This window comes from Camelus bactrianus, chromosome 4 (genome assembly GCF_048773025.1).
Source record: "Camelus bactrianus isolate YW-2024 breed Bactrian camel chromosome 4, ASM4877302v1, whole genome shotgun sequence".
In the NCBI taxonomy this organism is placed as follows: domain Eukaryota; kingdom Metazoa; phylum Chordata; class Mammalia; order Artiodactyla; family Camelidae; genus Camelus; species Camelus bactrianus.
In genome coordinates, this window is record NC_133542.1 from 76,941,954 (window position 1) to 76,966,987 (window position 25,034).

Here is a 25,034-nt window from a genome sequence, read left to right on the forward strand (position 1 = left end):
TGCTTGCAGGGCTAACTTAAAAGAGTTTTTTCAATGCTGCAGTGACTGAAGAAGCAGTCCACTCCCATGTAACCCTGACAGAGGACAGAGAGCTTTTTTGCGCCCTGCATTTTTACTATCACTTCCCAGTACTTAGCACCATGTCCCTAAGGAGCCTGAGCACAACCAGGATCTCTCCTGCATGCGACTGTAGATGCATTTCATGAATAGTCTGAACCCTTGTCAATGCATTTTTTGAAAACAAAAACAAAAAACAAAAAAAGAAAAAAAAAGAAACTTTGTGTATGTGACTTAAAGCATGTAACCTTAAGATGTTGCATTCTAAACTGACAATAAAGACCTTTCCCAAATATGTTGGTGTTCTGAAGACTGTTTAATATGCTCTTCTAACTCCTCTGGACCAGAATAAATAAACCTATAAATAAAGCAGGAGTGTGCACATTTTCCCTCGCCCAGGGAGAAGCCAGGCCAAGGCAGGGAGGTACAAGTTTCTGCACGCATCGCACTGAACCCAGCTTATTTTAACCTTGCAGGCAATAAAAGCGAAAATGGATGAACTTAGGCCTTTGATCCCTGTGTTGGAAGAGTACAAGGCCGATGCCAAATTGGTATTGCAGTTTAAAGAGGAGGTCCAGAATCTGACGTCAGTGCTTAACGAGCTGCAAGAGGAAATTGGCGCCTATGACTACGATGAACTTCAGAGCAGAGTGTCCAATCTTGAAGAAAGGCTCCGTGCATGCATGCAAAAACTAGGTAGGCCCAGAACCCTGCGGGGCGCGGCGCCGCCCCGCCCGCCGCCCCGCCCAGCTCGCACAGGCTTAGGGAGTGGTGCTGAAGCGGACAGCGCCCGCGGGCTCCTGGGCCCGGCTACCCCGAGAGACAGCAGGAGCGCAGGCGGCGCGCAGAGGCCGGCTCGCAGGCCCGCCGCGCTGCCCTGTGGGAAGACAGGGTGACGGCAGACGTCACGCACCATCTGAAGACTGTGCGTGTGTGTGCGTGTGCGTGTGTGGACGTGTGTGCTGGGGTGACTGTTTAAGACACACGTTTCATAGGGCTGGAGGCACACATTTCAGATTCCCTCCAGCTTGGGAACGAGGGCCGAGGGACCTCCCTGAGATAGCCAATCAGGCATAAAATTCGATCACTTCGCCGTGCAAGGCTTGCCTCTCACGGTGGGAAGGGAGTCCCTCCTGGCGCCTGGAAGGGGTGGGACGAGGGCTGACAGCTCCTGGCGCCGCTGGAGCCTTACTCCTGGCTGATACCCACTCGACTTACCAGCTCTCCTGTTAGCTGCTTTAACAAACCTCGGCGTGCCAGCGTCTGAGTCCACTTTTAAATCGCCCATTTTAAATCCCGATTCCATTTTTAGCTTTCCTTAGGAAAGATTTGCCGGCCCTGCTCCCCAGCTGTTTCCTAACACAAAGGTGGTTCGTTTTCATATTGGACACTTTTTAGAGCAACTTAGGGTAGCTTTTCGGGTGATGCTGTTTGATGAAGATGTTTCCTTAGGCTTTGCCTGATGTTCTCCCTTCATCCCCCCTTTTTTTTGTACTTTTATTTTGCCCCCTCTTTCCCTGAGAAGGAACAATCCTTTGCGAAATGCCCACTGGAGTGAACAATAACTTCATCCCTTTTTGTCTGCCCCCCCGACACACACACACTACAAATGCCTTATTATAAACTTAAAACACCCCCGAAGAACAAACACTTCTAAAAGAATCCCCAGTGCTGTTCAGTGGAAGGGAGAGAATGTTCAAAGGGCAGGGAGCTGGAGTCGGCCAGCCTTTCTGCTTCAGCAGGTTCCCAGGTCTGGGTTATTTTTAGTGCTGTTCCAGGTGCCCTAGTAAAGGCGTAAGCTTTGAAGCTCCCGGCCCCGGAGAGGACAGTGACGGGCGTGTGAGAGCGAATCCGTCGTGATGTGTACACGCTGGCTGCGTCACGTGAGGGGCCGTCTGCCGTGGTCTGTCACACGCGGTCACGGCGCCCAAGTCCTGGTGTGCCCGGGGCTGGGTGACCTGGGACTGTCCCGGAGGGGTCTGGGCCAGGCGGTCTCTACCAGCCCTTCCCATCTTGACAATCCGGCAGTCAGTGGGAGCGCTCAGAATGGTCCTGGTTCTCGGGCTTGTCCGCGACGGTGGGCTGCTGTATGACCACCCTCCTTGGGCACTGTCTTTGGGCTTCTGCCCAGGAGGGCCCTGGTCCCCCCTCAGCTCCCCAGACCCTCCAGCCACTCCCACCGGGTGTCTCAGCCTCTGAGAAATCCAGGGAGGGGAATTCCTTTGCTACTTACTTCCCCACAGCAGCCTTTCCCCTCCCTGGTAGACAGACCATGTAGACTAGCGAGAAGCCAAGATTAAACCTCCACACTTCCCAATGCTCAGGGAGCAAGACGGAAATTCAGAGTGAGGAGTTACAGCTGATGACAAGCTAAGGGCCTTTCCGAGAGGCTGCCGCCCCTCCCGGTCGCCCGGCCTTCCCGTCCAAACTTGGCCTATTTTTGGAGTAAGTGTGGGGTTTCACCTCTGAGCTTAATTCCTTCTTCAGAAAGACCTTGACCTATAGATGGACCCGCTGAGTCTGCAGGGGCCGTGGGCGGGATCTGTCTTTAACCAGTGGTGATTCGGGCGGATGTCATACGGAGAACCCCCGGCCTGGGGGAGGCAGTGTCCTAACATAGTAAGTGGCACTCGCTGGCCATGTGGCTCTCCCAAGACACTGACCACTTCGCATTTCAGCCACCTCTTCATCTGTAAAAGGAAGGTATAGGGGTCCCTGTGCCCTGGGGTCCCTGTGCAAGTCCACGGACACTACTCACATCATGGGCTATGCACTGTGCCCGGCGCAGAGTAGGAGGTGGCCGGACACGTAGGCACATAGGTAGTAGGGAAAGATAGGCAGGTGTGATTGGTAGATGGAGAGACAGCCAGGATAGGGAGGGAGGGAGGGAGGTAAGCCGACGGATGGTAGGTAGGTGGGTGGGTCAGTCGGTCCGCCGGTCGGTAGGGGGATTTAGCTGCCACTGTTTCTCCCTTTTCCTAGGTTTCCGTTCAAGCTCAGTAACAGACCCAACTGACGTCCTGTGGCCGCCTGATTTAGTCTTTATTTTGGCCGTGCAAATACTGCCATCTTAGCAGCAGTCTCCTCGCAGGGAGGTTGCGGATGAGCGGGAAACGGGGAGGCCAGCACGTGCACCGGGGCGGGGCTGGGTAGGGGGGACGTCTGAAGGGGTGGCAGATTCTGGGGGGCAGCAGGCCCTTCCCCCCCACCTCCCCGCCCCCGCTCCCGCCCCCGGGTCCGAGGCCGGCTGGTAGAGGCCTTGGTCTAGGGAGCAGCGTCTGGTTGCCCCCTGGTGTGAGGACAGGGAGGGTCCCTCCACAGCTCCCCAGAGGTGCCGTGATCAGTTCCCTCCTTGTCCCCAAATCCATGTTGCTGAGATTCCTGACCCCAGAACACACTCTGGGAGAAAAAAAAACGGATGGCTGGTCCTGCTGGCTCCCTGCTTCCATTTCAGAAGCCCTCTCTCCACGGGATTGTATGTTTTTTCCTGACGGCCAGAACTGGAACCTGAAACTCCGAGCTCTAGAACTGGGCTCTGGGCTGTCTCTCCGGGCGTCCTCTCGGGAGGCAGGTCCTCGTGGCTCCTCCGCTGCTCCTCTGCTCCCGAGAGAGGGAGAAGCAGAGCTGCCCGGCGACCCCGTCCCCCTGAGCTTTTACCGTCACCCCACGGAGAGCCTGCAGAGCACAGCCCAGCTCCTACACCGGAGACTTAAGATCAGCACAAAACCCCACTCGGCCCGGCCGCCTGGCCGGGGCATGGCACACGCCTGTCAGTGTCAGGCCTCAGCTTTCTCGTCTGTAAGACACGGGAAGCCAGCTGATTTCAGGGCTTCCCCGGGTTGGACCGTCCTGGGACCCCAGTGCTCACAGCCTCCGCAGGAAGGGTCAGTGCGGCAGAGAGAGGGGCCCTTACCTCCGCCCTGGGACTTGGATGGAGCTGGTGAGTGAGCTGCTTCCGAGCATAGTGGATGACTTGGCACACGCGGGTTTTGCATTCAGGATGGAGAGAGAAGTTTAGGGTGCCTCAGTCTCTGTCTGCGGGGGACGCATAGAATAGCAGGGAGGCAGGGAACCCAAGTCCAAGTGCTGCTCACGGCACGGCCTCGGGGGGTCCCGGCAGGCATCAGGCAGGCCCTCTGGGTTCCTTCCCGGTAGTGCTCGGGGTTTCGCATGGCGAGAGGTCTCCAACCGGCCTGGGCCTGGTCGTGCGGCCTGTGTGCAGGGAGGCTGCTGCCCGCCGGGTCGCTTCGTCTGCAGGGACGTTAGTCTGTCTAAGCTGCCAGCTTTGCAAACTCTTCCGGCTTAACTGTCCCTAGTCTTTAAGGGGCAAAAGCCGGGGCCAAGGGAGATGCGCCCGGAGGCCAGGCAGTCCCAGGACCAGTCCGCCTGCTGTGGGGCACTCAGCCCCCTCAGTCTGGTCTCTGGCCTGCGTGCTCCGTGGGCATGTCACTCCAGGCCCCTTTGGGAGATCACCTGGGCTGTCGTTCAGACATGGCCTCCTTCTAGGAACAGCAAGAGGCAGGTGACTTCAGCCACGGGGGCCCTGCTTTGTCCACGCTCCCAGCCAGCTCGGCGGGCGGCCCCCCCGAGACCCACCCCAGCCTGCTGGGCTCAGGCCCTCCCAGCTGGCTGAGCTGTGTGGGAGCCCAGCCTCCTCTGCTGGGCACCTGCTGGCCTCTGCCCTCCCCTCCCTTCCCTGGACAAGAATCCTGAGCACTCGTGACAAGAGAGGGACACTTTCCCGAACTAAATGCGCCAAGACTCCGCCTCGCAGCTCTGCCTCGGGGCTTTTTCAGACCCTGTCAATTCCCGAGGTCTTGGCAGAACCAGTCTGGACAGAGAACCAAAAATAGCTCCCTGACTCAGGCAGGGCGGGCAGCCTCCAGCCCCAGCGGAGAGCTGAGCCCGCAGCCGGGAGGTTGACGGGGGGCTCCCGGGCCAGCTGGGCCTCCTCTGCCAGCTCTAACCCGTGGTTTTAGGGCTCCCTCCAAGGGCCGGGGGAGGGCGGGCTTAGCCCCTCAGGCAGGGGAGGGAGTGGGAGACCCCGGGGCGGGGCGGGGCCGCTGCAGAACCCCCCCCCACCCCCGCCCGCAGACTGGGTCTCCTTCTCCTGGACGCAGTGGGACCGTCCAGCGCAGCCCCTGGCCTGGACTTGGCCACAGTCTCAGGGCGAGTCCCCGGTGCTGCTGGTGGCTGCTGGCCTTGCCGGCACTTCCTCTGCGTCGGGCATCCTGCTAAGGCTCCCCCCCGTTAACTGCTTAACCCCCACGGCCACCTCAGACGTGAGGCCCCCTGTGCAGATAAGGCAGCCCTCCATCTAGGCCGTGCTCCGCAGAGGCACCCTGTCCCCCCTCCCCAGGCCCTCCACCAGGATGCGAAGCCAAGCAGGGTTTTCCGAGAGATGGATAATTTCATCTCTCAGGACCTGAGAGAGGAGTCATCCTCCCGTTTGTCCGTTCATGCCTTTGGGCCGCACCCCAGGCTAGCCGTGTTGGTGGGGTGGGGGGGTGCAGGTGACGAGCGAGTGCCACGGCGTCCCGCCTGGGGCGGTGAGAGCCAGACGCCCGTCCGCCCTGGGGGCTGAGGGCCCAGCCTGAGGCAGGGAGGCAGGGTGCCAGGGTGCGGGCCGTTCAGAAGGGAGGGGGCTCTGCAGAGACATGAGTGTGGGTCCAGGCACAGAAGACAGGCGGGCAGGCGGGGGGGGGGGGTGGGGACGGCGCCCCGGTGAGGGGTTGGCCTGAGCGAAGGTGTGGAGGCAGAAGAGCCGTGGGGGTCCACCTGCCACCTGCGCCTTCTGCGTCTGTCTCCGTGGGGGGCGCTCATCGCAGGTCAGGTGTGGACGCTGCCGGCTGGGATAGGGCGTTGGCGAGAGCGGGCGTCCCACTGGGAGATGTGTCTGCGATGCAGACCAGCAGGGGTCCCACCCAGCTCCCGAACCTTGACAGCCTTGGGGCCATGGCACCTTTGGGCTTGTCCTTCCAGGCGGCCAAAGGACCTCAGCGGCGGGGAGGCCCCGCACGGGACACTTGGCCATCTTAGTGGGCGCTGGCCTCCCGGCGGCAGGGAGAGGGCTGTTGCTGGTGCGAGACGGCCCCTAATAGCTCCTCCCAGTTCCCATCCAGTGCGGAGGGCCTGCTGTCCCCCAGGGGCAGCCCAGAGGCCACTCCCCGGGGTCATAGGAACAACGAGAGTGCTGTGAGGGGGCCCTCCTCCCGACGGGACCCTCAGGGAACCCCACCTGGAAGCCCCAGGACCATCGTGGGATGAAAGCGTGGTCTGGGGCTCTCGTGGGCAGCCACGTTCCCACGAGATTTCCAGAAACCCGCCCGCGCTTCCTTCCTTCCAGTCGCAGTAGACGCCAGCTGCCCTGGACGCAACGTCCGTCCCGCTTGTCTCTGCCGCGCCTCACGGGCTGGGGGTGCTGTGGGCGGGGCGGGCAGACGTGCGCTCCGCAGGGGCCGCGTCCTGTCTGCGGACTCACCTGCCCGCCCCACCCATGGGCTGCCGGGGAGCCTCAGGCCGGGAGGGGACGGGATTTAGGTGGGAAAGTGCGTGAGTCCTTCTGAGAGGGGAACGAGCCAGACACACACGGGGAAGGGATGGGACCCTAAAAGTAGCGGAGGCTTCGTTTTTGGTTCTTGTTTGCTTTTTTCAAATCTGGGCCAGCGGCAGCAGCCTGGGGGAGCGGGGCAGCATGACTCGATGAGAATTTGGGCGTAAAGCCGCGTTTCTTCTGCTTACAGCCGGCTCCTCGTCCCTGCCCAGAGCCCCGCGTTGCCCATGCGGGCTCTCCCGCCACCACAGCGCGGCACCGCCAGGCGCTGGGCAGGGCCGGGTCGAGGGTCCCTCCCTGGGCTCGTTCAGTGATGCTGATGCGTTGCCTCGCCCCACTTGGAGCTGGAGGAGGCTGGAGAGGCGGGCGTGGCCCTCCCGGGCCTGGCCGGGGGTCCTCCGCGGGATTTTCCTGTCCAAGTCGCGGTCCCTGGGCTAAGTCACCGGCACTCTCCCCTGAACTTCACAGCCGGCCGTGCACAGAAGCTCAGACGGGGCAGTCTGGCAGAGCCGGCCTGGCCCGGGGCAGGGGGGTCATCGCAGAGACCTGTCCTCCGAGCAGCGCCCGCTTCCTGCCCGAGGGGCGGGTCAGCTCCTGGGCTCGGGAGCACTGCCCCTCTGAGGCTGGCTGGGGTTATCTATTCCGGAAGGCTGCGGGCGCTGTGCACGCAGGCTGGCGTCCAGGTGGCAGGAGGGGGTTCCTGCTTGGCTCTCTGACCACCCCCGGCCGGGGGCGGTGGGGGGCAGCCGGAGGCCCACGGGGCTGTGGGAAGGGCGCCAGGCTGAGTCGGGAGTGTGGGCCCTGGCCTCAGCCCTGCCTGAGTGGCGGTGCGGCCCCGAGTGTGTCCCAGCCTCCGCCTGTGAGGTGGGAGGGCGCTGGCGTCCCCACCCACGCTCCGTGCTCTTAAATCCCAGCCTCCAGCCCCTGGGCTCCTCCTCCGGGCAGAAGGGGGTCCTCACCCTGCGGGGAAGCTCACAGGTCCTCCCGTGGGAAGGCGGCCTTCCTCCCAGCCTGGCTCTAGCTGCTGGAGGGGCGCAGGGCGCTGAGCCCCGTGTCGTGCAGGGCGCCAGTCCCGGAGTCGCTTCTTGAGATGAGTCCAGCCTCACGCGCCTCGTGCCCAATGAGTCCAGCCTCACGCGCCTCATGCCCAGGGCGGCCTCTTACCCAGCAGCTCTAGGAGGTCCAGCTGCCGCTGCCCCAATTCCCAGAGGAGGAAACTGAGTCTTGGGGAGGCTGACTGCCCCCTTCCCCGGAGGTGCAGCTCCGCCCCCCACCGCCCCCAGGCCCGGGAGGCCCTTCCCTCGCGCTGCTGCCTGGCCCCCTTGCTCTCTGCTTGGGGCTGGGGGTGTCTTGGGAAGAGCAGGGCAGGCGCCGGGCTGGACCAGGGTGCTCACTCCCCTGGGCTGTGTCCTGTCTTCCAGCGTGTGGCAAGCTGACTGGCATAAGTGACCCGGTGACCGTCAAGACCTCCGGCTCGAGGTTTGGGTCCTGGATGACGGACCCACTGGCCCCAGAAGGCGATAACAGGGTAAGCGCCCCCTTCGTCGGGCCTGGTCTGGGGTCGTTTGGGTTGAGCTGGGGAGGCTGTGGACGAGCGAAGCTTGGTGCCCCCAGAGGTTTGTCCCAGGTCCCTTGCTGAGGTCCCTGCCCGAACCCAAGTCACAGACGGCAGGCGGGGCAGCGGGTTCCACACGAGGATGACGGTGGCAGCGACGGGTGGGGGGAGCCCGGGGCGCCCTTCCCCAGGTGTGGCTCTGTCCCGGTCGCCCAGAGGCTGCCGCTGGGCTGAAACCTCCCCAGCGCGCAGCCCTGCCCCCGCACCTCGTCTTAATGACTTCTCATTTGTGTTTCGTTTGCCTTTCCTTTCATGGCTGATGGAATCTCGTGTTCTTTTTTGATTTAGGAAAAAAGCCCCGTTCTTTTTTTCGTAGACGTTTCCCCCGGGGTAAAACTCAGAAAAAAAGGAGCCCAGAGGCACGTCTGCCTTGATCGGAGTGGGGGGGCCTGGCTCTGTTGCTGGCGTCCCTTGGGGGTGTGGGGGGCAGGGGCAGGCTGGCTGGCTGGCGCTCGGCGGCGCTCGGCCGCCTGGCAGGGACCACGCCCGTCACCACAGCATCCTTTGGGAGCATTTCGCCGAAGGGCGGCTCTGCACGCCCAGGGCCCTGGTTCTCGGAGGACAGGAGCTTCGGGCTTCGCCGCCCCTCGCTGGTCCACCAGCCTGGCCGCCAGCACCCATGGCGACCATCAGCACTCCGGGGCCTTTCTTAGCCAGCCTCTTAATAAACTCTTAAAACAACACAGCTGCTCCCCCGGGCAGGTGGGAAAAGCCGCTTAGCAGATCAAGCGCCTCTGAGCCTCGTCTGGAGAATTCTCACGGGAATGGATCTTGAGTTTTCTGATCTCGGTGCCTCCCCCTGCCCCACCCGCATCCTTTAGAAGGAAGTGATGGCCTCTAGTTAGAACGGGGGTGGCACCACCCTCTCCTCCCGGGGAAGAGGCCCCGGCTCCACCACCCCTAGCAGGCCCCCAGCCTCCTCTCAGAGCTCGGCCCGCGTTGGCCGGCAGAGACCGGGAGCCACTGGCTGCAGGCGGCAAACCCCAGAGACGACCGGGCTGGGGTATTTCGGGGTGAAATTTGTGCTTGTTTTGTTTTCTGAATCGTGACAGCTAGCTGGTGCTTGGAAGTTTTCTAACAATTCAATTGGCCAATTAATTACGCATTAATTACCAATTAACAATTTAATTGACCAGTGATTACCCCGGCTGGTCTTCAGTTTCATCCGCGTCCCACCTGGAAAATCCCACGTCTGGCCCGAGTTCCCTTACAGCGAGCCCTTGCCGCAGATGTGGGTGGTAATGACAGTAATACAGGCGTGACGGCCAGACCATGTCAGCAGGCCCTGGGCGCAGTCCTGTGTGCCTGTGGGGCGCGTTCTGTGTTTATCCTGGAATAGCCACGTCGGTGCCCACGAGGCAGCTGTGCGTGCGCCCAGCCCTCAGTGGAGCGCCGCGTGCCTCTCCTGGTGTGGTCCCACAGCCACCCTCCAGCCCGGGCATCGGAGTGGGCTCTGCTGTGCTAATGAGAAAGCCCAGGGCGAGCAGGGTCACGTGACCCGCCCGAGCTCTCCGGAAAGGCCGATCAATGGTCTTATTAACCATTCTGAGCCGAGTCTGCTGAATCCGTCCCCTTCCACTGCCCTCTCCCCACCTCCTGCCTGCAACCTGCTTGCCCCACCACACACATCCCCCAGAAACACAGCAGGCCCATCGGGATTCGTGCCCTTGGTGCGTGCTGCCGAGGACGAACCCCGGTCTGGAGTGTTTCACCCCAGTCTCTCACCGCCCGTGCACCCTCGGTCCCCACTTCCGTGTCAGCCTCCTCTGTTGCGGTGAGCGTCCGTCCGACAGTGCTGTCTCAGACACCGAGCAGCAGGGCTCCTGGGCAGTGAGGGTGCAGGTGGGCGAGGCCTTCGAGGCGGTGATGGATGCCTTAGGAAAGCACCTGTCTCTCTTCTGCCTGATGACTTGATCACCCTCCAGGAAAGGGGGCCCGGGTGGTGGGAGGCGGGAGGGGGAGGCCTCCCTGGTGGGGGCCAACTGCATGGGGAGAGGGAGGGACCCAGCTCTCTGGCCGGGGACCTGGGGGCCGGCCGGCTCCGAGCCTTTGGGCAGTTGGCAGCCCTGTCCCAAGCTGTGAGCGCAGCAAAAGGGGCCTGTCCCCAGGCCCCGCCATCGATCTGGAAGAGCGCTGTTTTGTTTTGTTTTGATCTTTTCCGTGCTTCCATCCAATTTTGATCACACGCGCACACACACACACAGGAGACCAATAACTGGCTTCAGAAAGGAAAGAATCGATATTGGCTTCCGTGAAGGCGGCCACGGGGCGGGAGGCGAGGTAACGGGGGTGTGGCCAAACGGGGGCGGGGGGGAGTTGCCGTGGGACCCCAGTGGGGGAGCCCTCGAAGGGGCTTTTCGGTCCCCTGCCTCTGTGCTGAACTGTTAGAACCAGGTTAGCTCATTTATTGAGCACCAGCTGTGTGCTGGGCAGTGTGCGGGGCTCCTGGGTCCTCCACCCTGCCCAGAAGTGGCCATCCCTCAGCGGTGGCAGGCCCACGTGGTCCCGGGGGCACCCAGACGCCAGAAGCCAGGCCCTCGTGCCCCCAGGCTGTGCCGCTCCCCCGGGGGGGTCCCCGACCTGACTGCGGACCCTGCCGGCTCCGGCGCCCGCCAGGCCTCCCACTGGCCCGCTCCCACCGCGGAAGTCCCAGGCCCACACACGTCACACGTCCGGCGTCGGAGAGGGAGCCCCTGGCCCCCAGGAAACCCGTGCTTCGGAGGAAGCTGTCTCGTCACTGAAACGCAACCGTTTCACAGACAGCAGGGAGCTTAGCGGAGTGTCTGGAAGTCCTTCCCGACCATTCGCGCAGTGTCAGAGTCACCCAGGCATTTTATACGTTTCCTACCGAATCCCCGCTCCGGAAGGTTAAATTACCGAAATCCGCAGGCACACCGTTCGGTGTGGCCGGAGGGCAGCCCAGAGTCCGCACCGCTCGGTGCACGCGAGTGCCCCTTCCGGTCTTTTCTCTGTGCGAGCAGGGACAGTCTTGGGGCCCCCTTTTCAACCCTCACTCCCCAGTGACGTCTCTGGCGAGGACTGCCCCCTGCCTCCCCTCTCGCCCGGTCGGTCGGCTAAGGGCTCCCTTTAAGCAGCTTCCCAGCAGCCCCAGCAGGGTCTCCACCATCGAAGGCCCACTGGGGGGGAGCCAGACGTGGGAACACATTCCTCCCGCTGAGGGCGAGGCCGTTCCTTCCCGACAGGGTGCAGAGGGGGTGCCACGTGAGCTGGGTCTTGAGAGAAGCAGTGAGCCCCCCGTCCAGGAGGCGACCAAGTTGAGCGTGCCGGGGAGGCCCGCACAGCACCGCGCACCCCCGACACCCCCAGCACCGCACCTGCCCCGTTCTGCCCCGTGACCCCCATCGCTGGGGGCTGGTCTGAGGGAGGCTAAAGACAGTAAAAGCCTCACGAGACCTAGTTTTTTTTACAAATCGTGTTAAAACACAAAAAGCACATGTCTCTGAGCGTCTGAACGGCGCCTCGGGAACAAGGTTACAGGATTATTTTCCCGTTTAACCGCACGTGTAGCTCGGCATCTGGAAGCCCCCACCCCTAACCTCTGCTGCAGCCAGAGCCCCCGGCGGAGGAGGCGGCCGTCTCACTGCCGGGCGGACGCGCCGGGGCGGCTTCAGCCCAGGTTTCCCTCTGACTGGCCGCGCTGCCTTCTCCTTTGCTCCCACATTGGTTGAAAGTGACTAAAGCGTTCTGTGCGAGGTCTAGACGGCTTTCGAGTCAGCCGGCACCTAAGCGATTGTCGGAGCCCCTTCCTCTGTGGGCCCAGACGTGGGCCTCGTGGTTGGTTTGGACGATCAGAGCCTCTGGAACCCACGCTCCTTGGGGAGAGGCACCCCCAGACTGGGCGTGACAAGGAGGGGTTACCCTCGAAGTTTCCCCAAATGCCAAGTTAATGAGGGTCTGCTCGCCAGACCGCCCACTGTGACTGCCTGGCTGACAGGGGAGGCCTGATGCTCGCCCCGCCTTGGGTGTGGGGCGTTGTCCCTTCCGGGCGACCTCGCTAATGGTCATCCACGCAGACTTTCCGGTGCTGGGCGCTTGTCCTCATCCGGGTGCAGGCAGCCGTGCCCTTGGCAGCAGCGTCCTGCTGGACGGCGGTGTCACCCGCTGGTGGAGTGCCCACCCCCCACGTACCTTGCACACCAGCCGTGTGCCCTCGCCGGGGAGAGCAGTGAGCAACCAGCCGTGCCCGCTCACCCACAGCCTGGGGGCACCCCAAAGAGACGCTCTATTTGGGGGCCTGTGGGGGTGGCTGTGGGCCAGTCGGTGCTGGGCTGTCAGCTCCCACACCCGTCGGCACGGTGTCCCCACCCAGCCTTTGTCCAGATTGGAGGCTTTGTCCTCTGGTGAGGAGACAGTCCCGTCCCCTGAGGAAAGGCGGCTTTGCAGGAGGACACGGCCCTGCTCAGCCTTAGTCTCCCCTGGCCCTTCCAGCGCCTGCCCGGGCGGGGCCCCTCCCTCCGAAGCGCTGACGGCTCCGCTCTCCCCGCAGGTCTGGTACATGGACGGCTACCACAACAACCGCTTTGTCCGCGAGTACAAGTCGATGCTGGACTTCATGACCACGGACAACTTCACGTCCCACCGCCTCCCGCACCCCTGGTCCGGCACGGGGCAGGTGGTCTACAACGGCTCCATCTACTTCAACAAGTTCCAGAGTCACATCGTCATCAGGTTCGACCTGAAGACGGAGACCATCCTCAAGACACGCAGCCTGGACTACGCCGGCTACAACAACATGTACCACTACGCCTGGGGTGGCCACTCGGACATCGACCTCATGGCGGACGAGAACGGGCTGTGGGCCGTCTACGCCACCAACCAGAACGCCGGCAACATTGTGGTCAGCAAGCTGGACCCCGTCTCCCTGCAGGTGCTGCAGACCTGGAACACCAGCTACCCCAAGCGCAGCGCCGGCGAGGCCTTCATCATCTGCGGGACCCTCTACGTCACCAACGGCTACTCGGGGGGCACCAAGGTGCACTACGCCTACCAGACCAACGCCTCCACCTACGAGTACATCGACATCCCCTTTCAGAACAGGTACTCCCACATCTCCATGCTGGACTACAACCCCAAGGACCGCGCCCTGTACGCCTGGAACAACGGCCACCAGGTCCTCTACAACGTCACCCTCTTCCACGTCGTGCGGGCTGACGAGCTGTAGTCCCACGGGGCCGCGTCCTCGCCCACGTGGAAACGCCTGTGACGCAGCTGCCGGAGCAGTCCGAGCCAGACGAACAGTGCTAACTTTGAAACATCATCAGCGACGTGGACTCCGGCGTCGCGGGGTGGCGTTGCCGCCGTGTGTCTCCAGCCCCAGCCGGAGGGCAGCCGGTGTGGGAGGAAGTCCCCGTGTTTGCAGCTGGAACTGCAGTCCAGGGCTCCCTGGCCCCCTTTCTGGTCAATGAACGTACTAAAGAAGCAAGGCGATGACTGTTGGCCAATCCTCGCCGAGAACAACCCACAGTTAGGCTCGCATGGACTTGTCCGTAGATCATGGTCAGCTCGATGGACATAGTGTCGTGTCTCCCTGAGACCCCCCCGCCCAGCCCCGCTCGGCCTCGGAGGGGCGCTGTAGGCTAGTGTCGCCCGCATCCCACCACCACTGCTGTCCCTCGACCGTGTGTTGTGTCTTAGATTAACTGTGCCAAGACTCCAAGTAGCTGTGGCCCCGAGTCTCGTCCCGCCGAGCGGTGGCCGGCGTGTGCGGGGCGGACAGGTGTGCGCCCCGCCGTGTGACTCCGAGTGCCCCGTAGGCCCATCGCACCACGTCCTTCTGTCGTTTCCTCCAGGTGGTGAGTTGTACAATTAGTTCATGCCATGAATGTTGTAGATGCAATGCCGTAGTTTGGATTGATAAGTGAATGGTTTTTGTTTCTAAGAAGAAGAAGAAAAAAACACACGTCAGTGTTTACCCTCCCAGCGGGGCGACCACGTTCGTGTGGATGACAGCTAAAGGCGGTATCCTCTTCCTGTTAAATTACCTGAATGATGTAACCTCGGATGAGAAGGGCCCATCGACGGGGCTTCGTTTCCAGCAGGAAGGAAGTGCTCCTGAGGGCAACCATAGGCGGAGAGGACGTTTTTTAAGTAAAACAGAGAGCAGCTTTGTCCTATCTGGTTATCTGAGGAACAATAAAAATACTAGGAGATGCGTTGGCCTCATTTGTCGTTTCTGAAGCTTTTAAAAGGAGCGAGACTTCAGATCCCTGCAGACGTAGTCCAGCGTGCACGTGCCGCCCTCAGACGGGGACGAAGGGGCACAGTCTGGACTCAAGCCCCACGGGGTCTCTAAGGCCCATCCCCCGAAAGTCAGAGCCGGAGAAGCGGCTTGGAGGTCCCCTCCCCGCTGGGTGAGTCTGAATCCAGGACTATGCCACTGGGAACCCCACCCCCAGCTCCTCCAGGTCACAGCTGGAGGGCGTCTGGGACAGGCGGGCTGGGGGGACCCAGAGCCCCTCTGGCCACTTCACCCTCTAGGGGCCCTGGGGTGAGGGAGTGAGCGGCCAGCCCCGTCTAGGGTCTGGGCCTCTGGGCCTTGGACGTGGAGAACCTCACAGGCCAGAGGAGCTCAGGCGAGCACACCGGGCCTGCCGCTGCTGTTGGCCCCGCCTCTGAGAAGACCGGTGGGGGGTCTCTGCAGGACGGAGCCTTTCGAGGCCTGGGAGCCTGTGTGGCAAGAGAAGGAACCGGTCAAAGTAACTCTCTTCATGAGAAGGAGTCAGGACTGGCCTTAGCACTGGAGGCCGAGGCCGGGCCTGGCACGTGGGGGCCGCCCACTGCCCTCCCCACCCTCCCCTCTGCTCGGGGCCGCGGGCCTCCTTGGCAGGTGGGCAGCAGGGCAACAGCCAGCTGCCCCCGTGAGGTTGGCCCAGTGGGCACCACACACACGCCAGCAAGCAAAGGTGCTGACGTGCTCCTAGGGGGCCTCCCCGAGTCCCGTGCCCTGTCCTGGACAGAGGCTGGGCAGGTACCAGGCGGGACTCAGGTGGGGCGCAGCTGTGGTCACAATGCTGGGTTGCGCAGTGTCCACCTGAGATCATCTGAGAACGTCCGACTCTGGTCCCCGGGGCCCCTCGGAGGCTGGAGCCGCTGAGATGTGGAGCCGGCGGGGCAGCAGGCAGCTGCGGGTGTGGGGACCATGCTGGCTTACTCACAGTGGCCCTTGTGATCCGGCCCCGGCCAATCTTTGGGGAAATGTAGGATGAAGAATAGGGCAGAGGCTCCCCGGCCCCCCCAGGAGTAACACCCTGAAGCAGCAGATGTCCACTGGCCAGGTTTCACCCACAGCCGGGCTCACCTGGGTAGTTCCCTGGATGGCGGTCAGCTTCCCCCGTGAGAGCCGAGAAATCGGGTGGGCCCTGAACCACTGGGTGGGGAGGGAGGGAGACACAGGAGGACTCTGGGAAGGCGCTGGGGGTGTTGGCCAGCTGCTCCCCACTTGTCGCGGGGGAGGGGCGCCTGCCTGGCCACTCCTGGGACCCCCTCCCCACCTATCCCGGGGGCCACGTCTCTACCCTCTACCGCACACCGGGCCCTCGACCCCCATCACTGGCCACGCAGACTGCACTGTACTGCGGGGGCGGGGGCCGGGGAGGGCCACCTTGTGCCTGGCACCGGCCACCTCTGACCCCATCGCACCTTAAACCTTCCCCTCTGCCCGCTCCCCTGCGCTCACCCGAACTCCCCAAGTGGGTCTCCACCTCCAAGCACACTGCACTCTGAGCCCTTCAGTGTCCTCACCTGCGCCCCCCACCAGCCTTCCTGCCCCCCCCAGCTCAGAGCTCCCCGCCTTCTGGACGCTTCCCATCCCCCATCTCCAGGGAGGAATCAGTGCTGCCTCCTGCCTTCCCCGCGTCCTCCCTCCATCGCCCAGGCTCTGGGCCACCCTTCTTCCCAGCAGCTGATTCTCCTGCCCCCGGGAGGGCTGGATGTGCCAAGCCCTGAGCCCTGAGGAGGAGAGAAGGGGGCAGCACGGGAGACACCCAATCCCTCATGAGATCCTCATTAGCTGGAAGCCCTCCCCAGGCAAGAGGGCGCGCGCAGGACGCGGGCGCCACTGAAACTTTCCTAAGTGGGAGGCCTTTCCATGCTTTCACGTCCGCAAGTCCCTTGGACTGAGCCCGCACACAAAGCCCTCACCGGGCCGACGGGAGACTCTGACTTCAGTAAGACACTCCAGGAAGCCACGGACTTCCCCTCGCCCAGCCACCCCGCCTGCATCGCGGTAGAAGGACCGCAGGCCGGGGTTGTTTCGCAGCTGCAGCTGCAGTTGTGGGCCGGCTGCTTCCTAATTTCCCCTAATGACCCAGGAAACAGCAAATACACAAACGCCTGCTTCCAGTCACCAGAAGACAAAACAGTGGCCTGATAGGTTCAGAACGGATTTGCACCCTCAGACTGTGGATTCGCTGCGGGACGTACTCCTCCAGGATATTAAATACGCAAGAAAAATGGTTCCAACCAGAGAGCAAATAAAACCACCACCCTGCCACTAAATCTCCCGGAACTCCAGGAACTGGATGTATCGGCTGATGGCAGAGCACCTGTAGATGAATTTTCTTTATTAAAAGTTTGGTTTGGAAGCAAAACCCAGCAGTTCTCTGGGGAGTCCCAGAGGCCAGAGCACCAGACTCCCAGCCCTGCGTGCCTAGTTTCCGCGGGGGTCTTCTTGAGGGAGGCGGGGGCGGGTGACCTGCCCCCCCACCACTGCCCACAGAGGTCTCCTCTGGTCCCTGGAGTCCCGACGCCCGTGCAGAGTTCATGGAAGCCGTGCGCTGAGGGCGACCAAGCTCTCACAGGCCACCAGGAAGGAGGAACAGCTCGGGTTCTTGGGAATCGCAGGGTCTCTGGGCAGGCGCCAGGCTCCGTCTGCGAGAAAGGAGAGGATGGCGGTGATTCCAGGTGTCTGGGCAGGCCCCGGTGGGGGGTCGGTCGTTGTCCTTTATTTGCCGGGATGGGGGAGGTAATCAGACTTTGTTAGTCAGTTATAAATGGAGGTGCTGGGGACTGAGCCCAGGACCTCGTGCGTGCTAGGCATGCGCTCTCCCCCTGAGCTCCACCCTCCCCGCCACCAGGATGTCGTCTTTATCGGACCATTTCACGGAATTCCATTTGAAGACTGCAAGTGGTAAAGACGGGCACGGGCACCACTGAGAAGCCGATGTTAGCCCCCGCCCGCCATGACCTCACACCGCTCTGTGCAGGAGGCACCAGGCTCCCCGTCCTCAGCTAGGACAGCCCTTCGCCTAGGGGTTTGTCAGGGGGCTGGAGCGAGGATTTGGGAGGGCGGGGGCTGGGGTCGAACCCTTGCCCAGACGTCTGTGTAGGTGGGGCCCAGGAAGACGTGCCACCTGTCACTGAAAGAAGCAAGATCTGGAGGAGGTGGCCATGGGGGTGCTGGCCCGTGAAGAGTGAGGCTGAATCCTCGGACGCACTGGACGGGGCTGCCCCTCGGCCCCAGGAGCGCGCAGCCGGATGGTCCATCTGATGCTGTGCGTCACCAGACCCAGGCAACTCTTGCTGGTTGCCAAGGGGCCTGTCTGCTCACCAGCTGATAGGATATCCCCTCCTTGATGGCCCAAACCTGTGGCACCGAGGAGAAGCCCCCGTGAGAACCACCTCCATGTGGTGCCCTGTGGGTGAACTGTTTCTCAAAGGGTCTCCTGTGGCAAGATTTTATTTTAATAAATCCACTGTTACAGATGATTTTCACAGGCTACAAGAATAAACCAGCAATGAGAGGTAGCAAGTAGTGCCCTCGCCCCACTTGTGTGTTACTCTGCATCTTGCCGTTTTCACATAACTTTCCCTGAAGGTGACATTAGGGACACGGAGCCCTTCCTTTTCGTCGCTTTGTGCTCGTCCCCTGTGCAGAGTGGCGTGGTGTGTGTAACCGGCACCCCACGGCATGTATTTGGGTCGTTTCTAACAGTCTGGTCTTGACAGCCACGCCGCTGTGAACAGCCTGTGTAAAATCACCCTGAGGCTGCACGTGGTGTGTGTCTTTGGAATAAAGGGTCTAAGGGCCAGCGCTCTGTCCTTCTGCCCGACGGGGTTTGAGTTTGCCTCCTTCCAGCAGCCTGCCGGAGCGCCGGCTTCCCGGAGTGCCCGGGGCGTCTTTGGGGGGTTTCCAGCCTGGGAGGTAAGACGCGGTGTCCCCGAGCTCCTTGAGTCTTCCCGTCTCCGATGAAGAGCCAGGACGGCGTCTCTCGCGTGCCTCTGGGCCGCTGGCGGGGCCTCTCTGGGCCTCTCAGCTCGGAGCTCTGGCCTGTTTTCTCCCTGCTCAGCTGTTGAGATTTTTCTCCCATATCAATGTTCGGAGCTCCCTGCACCCGTGGGAAGTCAGCCCTTGTCTGTGATTCTGTGAGTGGCAAACATCGTGCGGTTTGTCGATCTTTTCTGGACAGTGGTGACAGTGGGAGTTTTCAAACGTGTTCAGAATTGCCTCCGTGCCAGCGCTTCTGGCCGGGGAGTCACAGCTGGGACGGTCACGGCTGCGTTCCTCTGGCGTCTCCCTCAGCGCCTTTGGGGTTTGTGCCGTGTGAGGTGCGGGTCCAGCTTTACCTTCTTCCAGAAGGCTGCCCCGCTGCCCCAGCACGGCCCGGCTGCCCCAGCAAGGCCGAGCGTCCCACGCCCTCGGGGCCCCACCTCGGGCTCTTCTCTTAGTGAGTCTGTGTTGCTGGAAATCCTTCCATTTGCATAAATTCCCATCAGTTTGCCTGTAGGTGGACATTCACGGCCTCTGTGAGGCGGGCACTCGGGCCATTGCCTCTTAAAGTGCTCTTGAAAGGCTGTGTCCAGTGCTGCCACGTCCCTGTGCTCGCGAGGTCTCACCCCGGGGTAGTTATTCCATCTGAGTGGGACTTTTGCCTTCCCCGACTTTGTCAGGTCAGCAGAGATGTAAGTGGCCTCGGGACCCTGTGTCTCCCCGAGGCCATTCTTTGTTGTTCTGGACAGAATGCCGAATCCAGGACTCTAAAGCCAGGAGGGGCCCGCTTGGGGCAGACCCTTGGCCCCACGTGGCACCTCACCTCCTCCGAGCAGAGGCCCACCAGGGAGCCAGCGCAGGCCGCGCTGACTGGAGCCCCACAGCCCTCCCCCTGCCCTGGGCTGACGGTCGTCTGCGCGCAGGGCCCGTCCTCCAGCCGGTGGGTCACCAGACGCTCATTCATCATCACGCAACAGGCAGCGGAAGGTGCCAGAACGGTGGGCAAGGATCCGGGCCCGCCCTGCGGCCCCGGCCCGGGCGCGGGTGAGTCCCCGCTGCCGCCCGAGCAGCGCGGCGGCGGGAGGCGAGGCCCCGGCCAAGGAAGGCGGAGGGCTGGCGTCCGTCTCCGCTCCACGCTCGCCGGGAGTGGCCAGCAGGCGGGGCAGAGGGACCTTTCCTCCATGTGCCTCCGTCCCGCTGCCCGCTGCACACGCACACCTGCGCACGCGCGTGGACGGGCACACACTGGCTACTTCCAAGCGCTCACCCAAGCTTAGACACGGGGCAGCGAGCCGGCCCGGATGCGCCCTTGGCTTCAAGTTTTGGTTTCCGCTTTGGTGAAATGGGAGGGGCTGCTGCCTGCTCCCGAGGGGGACTTCTGCGTTAAAGACCTCACCCCCCGCCCTGGCCACCCCGGCCTCCCAGCCAGGTCTGAGCCCTGCGCTGGCACAGGGAGCAGGGCACGGCTCAGGCGTGAAGTCACAGGGCTCAGGCTGCAGTCCGGCACCCGCCCCCAAACCCCGCCGCGCACACGGGCCGGGCCGCAGGGGAGGGCTGCCGATGGGGGAGGGCTGGTGGGAGCAGCAGGCGCCACACAGATGACGTCAGGGAGCCCATCCCCCGGGCGAAGTGCCCTGTGGCCCCTCAGACCCCTCCCTCCCGCCTGGTGAAAACTGTCTTCCTCGAGCACTCCCGTCGTCCTTGGCTGCCCTGCAAGGCACCAGCAGGCGAAGGCAGTGGGGCCACAGAGACTAGTTAACACCCGAGCAGGCTGGCGCAGCTCGCTAGCCGCAGACCCGGGGTGGGACCCCGTCCCGGCCACCCAGCCTTGGGCTCCCACTGAAGGAAGAGCCGCGTTTGGGGAACTCAGGGCGAGGTCACACTGTCTGCTAACTGGCCAGAGTCCCCAGGAAGAGCACAGGCGCCCCACTCGGGCCGTTTGTCCTTCCCCGAGTCAGGCCCGAGAGCGAGGACTGTGGCCTCCCAGGCCGCGCCCACAGCGGACTCTGGAAAGAGACGGTCACCTCCTTAGTGATCGTTCCCTGCCGGCTGCGGGCTTGGAAGCAAGGTTGCCAAGAATGCTGCTGTGCGGGGCCTTCCTGTCGTTTCGTCTTTGCTTATTGAGGTCTCGGCTCATTCCTGGGGGACTGCCCCACCCGCTGCGGCAGCTTCTCCCACCCAGGGCTCTCGGATCTGCTGAGCAGCGTGTTCCGTGCCACTAGCTCCAGCCCAGACCCCCGGGCCGCCCCCGAGGCCAGAGACCCAGAGATGCTCGGCACCTCCATCCAGGCTCCCGACTCCCGCCGCCGCCTCCTTCAGTCAGCAGGACAGGCTCTCCCATCCACTGCATGTCTCCCTTACGCGGGCGCCAGTGCCCGTTAAATTGGCCGTGGCAGGCCGCAACGAAGAACAAACCAGCGGCTGCGTCCGGCCACTCAGAGGGGCAGGCGTTACGGCGGGAGGGGCCGGGAGAGGAGACGCTTGGGGAAAGTTCTCCCACGGCCTGGCCTGCGAACCTGGGGCTGCAGACGTGGTGTCCGGAAGAGCTTTCCCATGTCCTTCCTCCCGGGAGGCCGTCCGCCCACACTCATCGGGGGAAGGCGGGCGGGAACGTCGCCCGGGGCGGGGAGACCCGGGGTGGTGAGCTCCAGGCCAGATGTGACAGCCAGTCCCCAGGGCACCCTCAGTCCTGCGCAGGAGCCAGAGACAGACAATTCCAGACGGTGTCACGAGTCTCTGCTTCAGTTTTGCAAAACTGACAGTTTCACCCACAGTGAAATAAAATAACAGGAAAATTCTGGCAGCCTCTTCCAGCCCTTAGTGGGTCTAGGAGCACAGTCCTAGAGTAATCCAAACATCCCGTTCTTAGACCCGCACCTCCTCTTGCTCTCCTCCCAAACGCGGGCTTCCGAGAGGAGCCATCTTCCCAAAAGAACTCAAAAGGGACATAGAAAGTTAACACCCAGGGCCTTTCTGTGCGCGGTGGAAAAGGTGGTAGATGCTGGAGCTTAAGCTGACACAGTCAAATCCCTGCCCCAGCACTGGACACCGTGTGATGGCGGCCGCACCACTGCCCGTGGAGGGGAGGGGGTCCAACAGGACCCACTCGGATCACTGCCGGCGACCCCTGAGCCACGAGCTTCCAGGAAGCACCCAGGCCGGGGCCGGACGTGGGCGCAGGGGCTGCAGCTGGGGCCGAGCGGTGGGGACTCTGGGACCAGGAGATGTGGGCCGCTGGGCTGGCTGGCCTGGCTGGCTGCTCCCCGGGGCCCCTGTCCGCTGAGCGCCGCGTGCTGGACTCCGGGCCGGGCCCTTGAGCTCATGACCTTATCTCGGCGTCGCGCAGTCAGCTGACTTCACGCAGACCTCAGGGCGGGCCGGGGGCCAACCACCTCGCTGTGCTCCCAGGCCAGCCTCACGGACCAGAGTGAGCGACGGCCAGAGCGCACCCGTCTCAGAGCCACAAGGCCACGCGGTCGAGGGACGACTGCCCGTGTTGGCGCAGGCGCCCACTTCCAGGTCGCGTGGCTGAAGCCTCACGCCCTTGCGCCGGCTGTCCCTGCGCCTGGCGCGTCTGCCCCCACCGTTCACGTGGGCAGCTGCCTCTCCTGCGGGAGCGCATCCGTCAGTCCAGCGGCAGCGTCTGTGCTCTGCGCCCCTAGACAACAGCGTGGGGGACCTGCACGTGCGCCAAGGCCCGGGACCCACCCTGGGCCTGCACATAGTAGGTGCTCAGGGGGCATCTGACGAATGAATGACAGGTGTGCTCCCAGGACCACAGGACCCCAAGGGCAACGCCAGTCAGGTCGGCAACCAGCTTTCAAAACGCAGGTCAAACCTGGAGGGAGTCAGTCCTCCAGTCCAGCAGAACAAATCCTTCCAGACGCCCTGAGAGGTGCCCATCGTGTGCTGAGCCCTGGGAGCGAGACAAGGTTTTCACCCCCCGAGGCATGTGGGTCCTGTCGTCAGGGCTTGGGGACCGGAGACGTCCATCAGTGACGCTTCTCCGTGACACACAGGGTGGGGCCTCTGCCCGTCTCCTTTCCACGTCTCAAAACGCTGATTCAGGGCAGGACACAGGAAGGACGAGAAGGAGCCAGCAAGCCTCGAGCCCCTCAGGGGCGGCGGAGGCCTGCCACGCCCCCTCTGCGCCCGGCCCGCTCGCCTGGAAATCGCCCAGCCCCGCCCGCGGAGGCCAGGGGAGGCCGGCCCCCCTCCCACTGTCCGCCCGCCTCCCCCTCCACATGCAGGAGCCCAAGCAGTCTGGAGGGTGTGAGTAATTCAGGGCAGCAGAACAAAGAGCTGAGGCCCCGCGCGCAGACAGAGAGTCAGGCCCGAGAGCCCAGCTCGGGGAGCCCCTAGGGCTGGTGCCGAGGACGAGCCAGCGGCGAGGCGTGGAGGCGCTGCTTGACGAGCCGCGGCCAGCCGGCCCCAGAAAGGCGCTCGTGAGCTGCCCTCCTGCACACAGGTTCGGCCCCAGCTGTTCTGCAGGCCTTCCCGGAACGTTTGCTGACGCCCGCCTTCCAGGTCCCCATTTTAGCACAGGAGCCCCTGGAGGACAGAGGCCCTTCTGACGCACTCACTGCCCAGTCCCCAGGCCCGCACGTCAGCCAGCCCATCACAAGGGCCCAGCAGAGCGCCTTGGGATGGATCAGGTCCAGCGTCCAGTTCTCTCGCGTGAACCCCTCAGGCCATCCCCGCCCTGGCCCCAGACTATGTCCCTGATCCCGGAGAAGCCCGAGCCGTGACCCCCACCAGCCTGGCGGGGCCCAGCCGCGGAGCCCACCAGCGTGCAGGCAAGTCACTCACGCAGTGGGACGACGGCCTTGCTGGAAAGCGCAAACCCCGTTATTGTAGGGACACCCCGACCCGGTGCTGCTGGTTTGAGGCCTGCGGCAAGCTCGGGGCCACCCCAAACCCACTGCTCATTTAAGCTGGGCTGCAAAGGCCCCTGTGTGTCCCGAGATGGGGCACCCCTCGCAGCAAAGTGGGAGCACAGAGTTTGTGCAGATATTAAAACCATCGGGTGACGGACATGCCAGGCAAAGGCTCAGGGGTCCAGAACTTTCCCTGCTTGCAGAGCAGGGCAGTGGGGCCACTGGGTCTGGCCACCCTGGGGGAGCAGACAGGAACACCGTTTGTCAAGGCTGCGTGTGCCGTCCAGCTGGGGAGAATCTCTCCATGACTCCCGCTCGACACCCAAGCATGAGCAGTGAGTGACAGGCGTGCCCAGGAGCTGGAGCTGTGGGTCAGGGTCATCCTAGCTCGGACAGGCCTGCTGGGTCCGGCAAGGCCGTGGCTCTCAACCTCACTCCCCTTCTGAGCTCCACGATCTAATAAGGTCCTTCTGTCCTTACGTCCTGGGGTTCCATCCATGGGCACCTGCTGCATGACAGCCTGGCCCAGAGCCGTGGGGAACACACAGACCTCAGACCCAGATGTCTGCGCAGAGAGGAGTGAGCTCGGAGCCTCAGCAATGTCCGTCCTGTGGTTGCTCTGATGGGTCAGTTGATCGGGGCCATAGGTTACTGTTTCTGAGCTCAGTTAACCAGATACCATTCACCCTCCACCGTTCACTGCCTCCTGGGCGGGGGTAGAGCTAGTCAGGGACAAGCACCAGGCGTGGAGGTCCAGGGGGAAAGCAATGGGGAGATGCTGTCGAGGGGCCCGGACGGATCCAGATGGGTGGTCAGGAGTCCGGCACCCTCTTGGAGGCATAGCCGTGTAGCTGGATCCAAGTCCCCAAGACGGTCACAGACCTGGTACACGTCAAGCCAGAGGCAGTGAGCTGGGTGTCCGAAGCATGGAGAGGGAAGGGCAGAAGCCCGAGGAAGGGGAGAGGATGCAGATGAGGGAGCAGAGCTGGTGACACACGGCGGTCACAACTCCAGGGGCTTCGGCTGAGAAGGAAGTGGCAGCTGGAGTCAGACGCGGAGCCCGGGGACAGAACTGCTCATGTGAGGCCCTGGGCTGTTCACGGCACCATCAGAGAGCAGGAGAGGCTGGTGGTGCGGGAGAGTGGGCTGGACGGTCAGGAGGAGGCCCCTTAGGACGTCGAGAGGGGAGGACTCAGGAAAATCGGCCTGAGATGGGGACTGGGCTCTTCCCTCCGGGACAGCAGGGGCAGGCGGGTGGAGGTGGTCCGGGGCGGGTAACAGGCGCTCCTTCCTGCCTGTCCTGCTCTCAGCGGAGTGAGTCAAGGCCAGAGTCAGGTGGACGGAGGCGGGTGAGGACCTGGGAAGCCTTCAGGGAGAGGAGGCATGAGAACACTGGAGTGAAAGGCAAGGTGGCCCCGGGTCCAGGAGCCCATCTGACCTTGTGGCTGGAATTCAAAGGAGACCCACCGCAGCCTGCACCACGGTGCCGTTTCACGGGAACTCCCAGCCGGTCCACGAAGGCACAGCAAGCGAACCACTGGGGGCGCCTGGCCAGTGAGCGAAGAGTGAGGGGCGGCTGCAGTCACCTCGGACGGGGTCACGGAAACCCAGCGGGGCAGGCAGGGGAGGGGCCGCATGCCAGGAGCTAAGGTCCCAGAGCAGGTGAAGACCCAGAGGCTGGACAGACGGAGGCTTGGAACCAGG

The 25,034-nt window shown here is 63.0% G+C and overlaps 1 protein-coding gene and 1 long non-coding RNA gene across 3 annotated transcripts in view; one reads left to right on the top strand and one right to left on the bottom strand.

Annotated features, from left to right (window-relative positions):
* Positions 1-14,397, top strand: part of OLFM1 (olfactomedin 1) — a 35,696-nt gene extending 21,299 nt beyond the window's left edge. For both annotated transcript variants that reach the window (XM_074362650.1, XM_074362648.1), the window contains exons 4-6: positions 534-753; positions 8,032-8,138; positions 12,733-14,397. In XM_074362650.1, coding sequence (XP_074218751.1) covers positions 534-753; positions 8,032-8,138; positions 12,733-13,407 — 1,002 coding nt within the window. In that variant the 3' untranslated portion in view covers positions 13,408-14,397. The remainder of the gene's footprint in view (positions 1-533; positions 754-8,031; positions 8,139-12,732) is intronic.
* Positions 14,228-22,841, bottom strand: LOC123616680 (uncharacterized). The gene is made up of 2 exons (XR_012506647.1): positions 17,597-22,841; positions 14,228-17,114 (listed from the first exon to the last, which is right to left on the bottom strand). It is a non-coding gene; the product is annotated as an uncharacterized LOC123616680 (long non-coding RNA).
* Between the last annotated feature and the right edge of the window lie 2,193 nt (positions 22,842-25,034).